Source organism: Vespa velutina, chromosome 1 (assembly GCF_912470025.1).
Source record: "Vespa velutina chromosome 1, iVesVel2.1, whole genome shotgun sequence".
NCBI lineage: Eukaryota > Metazoa > Arthropoda > Insecta > Hymenoptera > Vespidae > Vespa > Vespa velutina.
This window is the reverse complement of record NC_062188.1, coordinates 11,872,664-11,881,129: the sequence shown is the minus strand read 5'-3', so window position 1 is coordinate 11,881,129 and position 8,466 is coordinate 11,872,664. Positions and strand designations below refer to the sequence as shown.

The 8,466-nt window shown below is 39.6% G+C and overlaps 1 protein-coding gene across 1 annotated transcript in view; it reads left to right on the top strand.

Moving 5' to 3' along the window:
• The first annotated feature begins 405 nt into the window (after positions 1 to 405).
• LOC124954548 (serine/threonine-protein kinase 17A-like) overlaps positions 406 to 8,466 on the top strand; it is a 78,187-nt gene continuing 70,126 nt past the window's right edge. Inside the window, exon 1 of the mRNA XM_047507667.1 lies at positions 406 to 1,481. Coding sequence (XP_047363623.1) covers positions 1,348 to 1,481 — 134 coding nt within the window. The 5' untranslated portion in view covers positions 406 to 1,347. The remainder of the gene's footprint in view (positions 1,482 to 8,466) is intronic.

Genomic DNA, 8,466 nt, shown 5'->3' with positions numbered 1-8,466 from the left:
ATATATATATATATATATATATATACCTAGGAAGATCGCGTTAATTCGTCACATCGAAATCGAGAGAAGGAGAGAGAACGAAAGAGAAGTTAAGGAACGATTCGCGGAGTCATCGCACGATATGATAAGAAGAAAAAGAAGAGTGGAGTAGGAATAGTGGAAAGAGGATGAGGAGGATGAGGAGAAGGAGGAGATGAAGGAGGAGGAGAAGAGAGACAAGGAGAAGGAAAAATAAGAAGAGGAAGAAGAAGAAAACAACGAGAACGCGCGTCTAGAAGAAAAAGGAGAAATCGGGGAGGGTTCGTAGTTCGCGCGAAAACGTTCGGTAATGTTCGGTAGACTTCGGATACATTCGGTGTCGCCGGCGAGTGTTGAACCCCCACTCCGGTGGCGTATCGCACGGCAGAAGGAAGAGTGGGGAGTCGGCGTTCGGCGGATCGCCGTTCAATCGTCGTTCGATCGTCGCGCGAGGTGGTTGCGTGCTGGAAAGCTCGCACGGCTGTAAGGCGCGTGCCTCGGTTAATACGAGATATATACAGTGTACAACTCGCCCTCGTCGTGAACACGTTTATTCTTTTTCGTCCTGTTACGAAGGAAAATTATCTACGGAATAACTAGGAGGAAAACTATCTACAACCGCTTCCGTTCTTTGGAAACCTTATATCAATAGAAGACAGAAGGAGAGCAGGTGGTGGTGTATATAAGGCAAAAGAAGAAGAAAAGAGATGTCTTCTCCTCGTTCGAGATCCGTTCTTCGCGACAGTGACGTGATGTCTTCTCGTTCCTTGTTACGCTGACGCCGCGTAGAAAGGTCTTCGTGAGAAAACGTGGTGACGGAGCGCGTTATTTTTCCTCGATCTTGTTTTATATCGTTCTTTTGTGCATTCGGATATTAATTTCTAGTTAAGGTCAACGCGCGTCCAATAAACGAGTATACGTCTGTACATATATACGTATACATATACATATACAAATATTTATACGTATTAACGTATAGCCGGCTGTGATCGGTTTATTTAGAAAAGTGCGTTGTTTCCGGTTCGGCTACGACACAACCAACACGATACTCGCTTCGTTTCTCGTGCCACGAGGTCGACGGATTTATTTTGTCCCTTTTGTAACTTACTTTCTGTGCCACGGAAGAGACATACCAATATACATACACACATATACGAATCATACACATATACGCACGCACGCACGCACGATAAACTACACGACCCACACGCATATATTGTCGTCGTGCGGTAAATACACACACAGCGAAACGCGCGCGCGCGCGCGCGCGTATCTAGACGACGTAGCAACGTACACACGAGGAAAGATTCTTAGGAGTCGCGCGGCGCCATGACCGCGGACGGCCTGTTCGAACCTACCAGCATCCCGGGGCACCTCGCTCCCACGCCCGAGAGACTGGAGAGGCTTCTCTCGAAGCAGACCCTCGAGGAGCTCTACGAAGTCGAGGAACAGCCTTTCGCACGGTAAGTGAGCGACACCAACCGATTCGAGACTCTTCTTCTTCTTCTTTCTCATCGTACACGAAACATCGTTCTTCCTTGTCCTCGAAAATAGTGAAAATCAGAGGAAATATTCTCGTTTCTCTCTTCTTCAACCGGTTTTTCAAAACTTTATTAGTATCTTTGAATTCCATCCTCCTCGTAACGTTCTTAAAGTCTTCTTTTTCTTTCTTTTATTCTTTCGTTCTTTCCCCCCCCCCCCTTTTTCTCTTCCTTTTCTTTTTTTTTTTCTTTTTTTTAACTTTTTCTCTGTCTTTTTCCAATTCGAAAAATTAAACTGAAAATTATCGCGATTAGTCCAATCACAGGATATCGAAATCGCAATGTAACCTCTAAATAATCCGTTTATTCTTTTATACGAATGAAAAAAGAGAGACATTCGTGATTAGAAATTATTACAAAAGTCTTTGCATATATATATATATATATATATGCATGTGTATATATATATATATATATATATATATATATATATATATATATATAATTATTTCAGGTTAATATTTTGGACGAATAACGTTGTGCGAATAAGGAAAGGAGAAACTTTTATGTAGAAAGGATTATTGAAAGTGTCGTAAAATAAGAGTGACGTAATTTCTCCGTTGGTCGAAACGCCTTCGAAAGTCGTTCCGAATATCGTTTTCTCGACCACGAAGAATAATTCCGTTTGATTAGAGCCTCCCTGGGACCGACCCATCGGCATTTTGGGATTCGACGATGAGAAAACTTGTTCCTACCGTGAGATCGAGGTCGAACCTTTGCGTGCCGATATTATTTTACGACCTACGCCCTCCAACCTTTTTCCTCTCTCTCTCTCTCTCTCTCCCTCTCTCCCCCTCTTTCTTTTTTTCTCCTCCGTTTCTCCTTACCATCCTTCCTTACCTCCTTTTCGCCTCCGGTCCAGCGTTCTCCGACACAAAAAACGAAAAAGTAATAAAAAAACAAGAATAAAGAAGCTTATCTCGAAATGTTCCTACCAGCCTTACTCATTCGTGGTGCAAACATTATAAATTGACCGTTCGTTGTAATTTTTTTTTTCTCGCACGTTGCGAAATCGATGAAATCGTAGATAGCACCGATGTCGTTAGGGTCTCGGTCGGGGCTAGGTCATGGATGACGCGTTCTTTACTTGGATGCAAGATTAGAGAAGCTAGAAAAGTGCGACTTTGTTAGACTCGTCTCGTTGCAACGATTGGACGATATTAAAACCAAATGCACATTTAACGTATTAAACGATGAACAAAACGAGAGGATTTTTGTAATTTAATTTTCTTCATACAAATATTTTAATTTATTTTACTTTTTGATACTTTGCAATGTTATTTTCGAGCCATTATATACATATATATATATATATATACATGCATTCATACGTAAGCTGCTGACAAAGAAAACATGATCGCGAGAGAGTATTATAAAAAAAAGTGCTGATATATACTTACGTATATCTCAAGCACGTAAAAAATATTTATTTGTCTCCTTTAAATAACATAAACTTCGACAGTTCTCAACATTAAGATGAAAGCCGTATTACGGTCACGACCAATAGCGCATTCACCCTCGATTTACTCGAGTGCCATTTTCATTCGCGATCCTTTTGTTCGACGATTGCCTATAGTAAGCATCTGCATAACTCTCCGGAAGAAACTCTCGGTGATGTTATATCTACATATATTGATAATGTTGTATGTATTTATGTATGAACGACATTCATCGTTATATTCAACAAAAAAAAAAAAAAAAGGAAATAACAAGTTCGTTCGAAATATCAAATATACAGATACATATTTCAAATTAATCCGTATAGAATGTAAATCTTTCACTAAACTTTTAACTTGAAACGTTAAGAAAATCTTGAAATAACGTAGGATACGGATATTATGTTAGATAAGAGATTAGATTATAGATTAGATTGGTTTATTATAGATTAGACATGATATATATATATATATATATATATATATATATATATTATATATTATTATATATATATATATATATATAAAATGGCTGTGTTCTACGTTGATTCTATGAAAAGGGGAATTATGTACTACTAACGAAGAAGGAAGCTAACAAGTCCTTCGTACAATATCAAATGCCGCGACTGTATATATAATTACTTTTCTACCTTCACCCACATGAGATATATTGTTAATGCATTTCGCTTAACGACCGGACGCATTCGAGTTCTTCCGCAACGACGTTAATTATTACAAAGATTTATGCTGCCGTCAATCATGAGCGTTCAGAACAGAACGTTGGAAAGAAAAGTATCGTGTAATAACGTTTGCACCACCGACCACTTGGGTTCGTCTCTTAGAAACTTTTACCGGAAGACTTAGCCTTTTTATTAGTGCTCGCAAGCGTTTATGTAAAATAGAGGCAAGATGGAGGAGAAAAAAAAGAAGTCACTACATTCGGGTATAGACAATCACAGTAGAGATACCACGTACTTAGATTCACAGGTGCCCCTATAACATTGAGTTGATCGTACGAGTTTAGCATTTAAATCGATGGATCTTTCTTTGTTTTCATCGTTGTTGTATAGAATTTCCTGGTGAATTATTCGTGAGATTAATTAATTCAAGGTCGTCGAGTCGAGAAACTCAAATAAGAGAGTCTTTCGAGTCGCAAACTCGAACGTTCGATTTTCTTTCCATCGAGGTTATCTTTTTTTAGTAGTCGCACGTCAAGAAAGAGAAAGAGAAAGAAAGAGCGAGTATCGAAGCACGTACAATAAACTAGAGATAAGGAGTGGTCTTGAGAGGCATTTCACTATAGCTGCTCGATCTTGAGACTCGAATCGTCAGAGCGACGCCATAAACGTCCGTAAGAAAAGGGGTCTCTGGCATAAATATTATGGCTATATCGTACTACGCTACGTTATTCTCGCGAAATGTAAATAAACCGAAGCCCGCGTTCCGTGGTCACCAATTAAGTGGTCTGTTGCCTGTGAAATCGATACCTGTGCCTCCGTTCATGGAACGTTCATGGAACAATCTTTATTGGCCGAGTTTTGCATTCGCTGACTTCCTTTGGATTCTTGAACGATCATTATTTGCGTTTCCGATTCCTTTTCTTCGACCCCTTCCTCTCTCTCTTTCTTTCTCTACGATCTCTCCTTTGCAAATGAGCGACGACGCGATGAAACTCTTTTCTTATGTCCTCCTCGAGGACTATCGACTCTCCATATTGCTAGAAAAACGAAATAAGAAAATTATTTTACGGACTCTTTACGAGAGAGATCTTTTACTATATTCTACAATACCCGCATAAACTCGCGTCGATCTTTATCGTCTCGTTATCTATCTCTTTCTTTCTCTGTCTATATCATTTTCTCTCTCTCTCTCTCTCTCTCTCTCTTTCTTTCTCTCTCTCTCTCTTTCTCTCTCTCGCATTCTCTCTCGATAGAATAGCACCCACTTTAAGATTATTCTCAGAACAATTCCACGTTATCGCGTTCGAAGTAGAGGAAAATTTCTTATTACAAATAAATAAGATCTACGGAGAAATTTTATTCTTCGTATCATACTATGCCTATTTATTTAAGTACTTACTAACGTTTTTGTGCAATGGAATAATAGGTAGACGTTCTATGAAATTTGTATTCATTGATAATACTAACTAATTAATAAAAATAATGTTTCTCTCTTTTCTTTCTTCTTACTTTTCTCTCTCTCTCTCTCTCTCTCTCTTGCTTTTTTTATCTCACTACTCTATCAGTATGTGTGTGTGTATTTTGTGTACGTGTGATAAAGAAAAAAGAAAACGCCTTTGCAGCCACCAGCGTGGCTTCAGTTTGTGTCTTGCGAGATACACTCGCATGATTTATTCATTAACTTCATCGCGCGCGAGGGTGTCACGGTAGACACCCGCTATTCCGGAGCGGAACATTACGGAGCGATCTTTACGAAGTTCTTTAACGTTCTCCAAGCGCGTCGTCTTTTCACTTGAAAAAAAAAAGGAAAAAAGAGAGAAAGATAAATATCGATTAAATAGAGATAGAAAGAGAAGAAACGGTACTCTTGCAAAGATCTTTATAGATTCTACTATCGACGCGTTATCCCGCGTGGACGCTTTTGAATTACGATGACGCACAGTGCAACAGCAACGTCGTCGTCTTTCTTGTGTGCGTGTATGTGTGTATGTATGTATGTATGTATGTATGTATGTATGTATGTATGTATGTATGTATGTATGTATGTATGATGTTTGTATGTATGAATGCATGTATGAATGTATGTATGTATGTATGTATGTATGTATGTATGTATGTATAATACGTGACCAGCTCTTGCCTTGTTGTTTCGTTCTTTCTCCGATATAAGAAAATCATCCGTGCGGAATGTAGACGTGAAATTTTTGTTTCGAAGGTAACACGATGTTAGACGTAAACTTCCACGTGTTGAATGTTACGAACGTGAGTCACTACAAAATTTCTCATCGTTGTGAAACTATTTTATCTATCTAAACGTAGGTAGGAAAGGAAGTAGAAATGGAGTAGAGTGGACTGGAGTGAAATGGAGTAGCGGAAAAGAAGAAGAAGAGGGGAAGAAAGTAATCTTATATATAATAGAGATGGGAAATAATCAATGATCTTTGAAGTATAAGATCTTGCAATGTTCTATCTCGAGTCTCGAAAACTTCTCGACAATCGAGATTAACCCAGAATATGAATTACACGGCAGGAAGGATATTGTTGACACGGATGGTCACCGATACATCTCTTTCATAGTTTATTGGGTTTATAGGTAGTATTCTAACGGGACGAACGAACGAATGAAATAAGGAACGAACGAACGAATGGAACGGTTGTACCATAGCAACGGTCAAATCATCGAACGGTAACATCTGGCGACTGCGTACACGCGGGGTACGTCTTATTGCAAGTAGCAAGAAAACTTAAGGATACTCACGTTTTTCTCTTACTATAGCTTTACTCTATTCCGCGACTTCATAATCGCAAATCATAGAGTACTTCTCTTTCTCGTTTTACGGTTGATGCTGTTACGCAAGAGACGACCGAGAGAAATAAATCTATCCCAGCGGTCTTGCTCGATCCAACAGAGAGAGAGAGAGAGAGACGCGGATTCGAGCTTTACGGTGTTGGGTCGTCGCGGCTCGGAGAATAGCGCAGAGGAAAAAGACGGAGAATGGATCTAAGTGAGAGGAAGATAGAGAAGGAGGAAGAAGAAGAAGAAGCAGCAGCAGCAGCAGCAGCAGCAGAAGAAGAGAAGGTTGAGGAGAGGGTTCAGCGTGGGTTGAAAATAGCCTGTGGCCGGGCGGAGTATGCAGAAACCGTCCGCTATGCACTTGCCATTCGATATTTATATCCTTATAGGTAGATACGTTGCAAGTTTTTCTTCTCTCTCTCTCTCTCTCTCTCTCTCTCTTTTTTTTCTCTCTTTTACCTACGGCACGAGCTAAGATACAAAAGTACGAGCTTGCTTCGAAAGATATACTGGCTGCAAGGGACGATATCTGGCTGAGTGTGAGAGAAAGAGAAAGAGACAGAGAAAGATTCCCTTCGAAACAATACGCTTTACGAGCTACGCTAAGCGGGAAGAGGTTATCGAGAAGGAGAAAGAGAGAGAGAGAGAGAGAGAGAGAGAGAGAGAGAGAGAGAGAGAGAGAGAGAGAGAAAGATGGTCGAGACTATCCTTCGTGATTCTCTTCGTCGAACTCGCGAGAGAAAAGAGGAGCTCGATGACCCCGATAAGTAAGAACGTCTCACGAAGCATAGTCGCTCTCGAGTCGTTCGGTTCGTCGTTTCTGCCACCGTCTTTTGCTACTTCGAGGAAAGAAAGAAAGAAAGAAAGAGAGAGAGAGAAATAGTGATATATACTATGGAGGAACGGGAAAGGGAAGGGAAAAGAAGGGGGTATATTCGAGGCGCCGGTGCATCCCAGTCGCATCTCAACTGCTTCTCAAGCGCGTTCCGTCACCGGGTCACACTGCGTTTCTCGAATCTCGATTCGAGACTCCTCTCTTGGTTCCTGACCTCGATAAACGAGTCTGCCGTGCGTTCGTCCAAACTCGTATCTTAGTATTAGTGGCTTCCTTCATTTTATCTTTACGCAGTCGGGTAAATGATTTCGAGGAATTAAGGTGGTACATTTTATAAGAAATTCGAGAATGAGGAAGAGGAGGAGAGGAAAGATTTTATTTCAATTATTTAAAAGGCCATTGTTGTTTATCACGGTCTTTTTCTGTCAAGAATTATATTTTCTACTATTAAGTAAAATCACGTGGAAAAGCATTTCGTTCGTTTTAATTGTCGCCATAGCTATAAAAATCATCACGATATTTCAACTCCCAATTCGCGATCGAATAGTTATAGAATTTTATATATGTAACGTCTGTCTGTATTGATTTACCTTATCATTGATTTTTTCAGCAAATCTAAGAGACTTTTGAAAAAATCATTAACCCTTTACCGTTAACGTAATCTCAAAAGTAGTTACTTCTTATGTAATCGGTAAAAAAAAAAATCAGTTATAAACGTGACGGAAACTAAATCGATATTCGTACGCAGGGAAGCTAGACTTTTATTATCACCTGTCTCGAAACGGAAGCAATAAATACTATGACACACGTGTACACTGTGTGTTCCCCCTGATAATTCGTATGGGACTCCTCCTATACTGAATACGTTCTATCCTCTTTCATCGTTCGAACATTTTTTTCTTTTAATTTTTTTTTTTTTTCTTTTCTTTTTCTTAAAGTTCCGACTTCTAAGTTAGAACGAACGGAATATGTATTTTTAAACTGGAACGTTTTTCAAGGGTATTCCCTAAGGAGTCATTCTCTACTGAGTTTATTTTAAGATATAAAGAAAAATCCAAAGAAAAAGTTCTGCAGAGAGAGAGAGAGAGAGAGAGAGAGAGAGAGAGAGAGAGAGAGAGAGAGAGAGAGAGAGAGAGAGAGAGAGAGAGACAGAGAGAGAGAA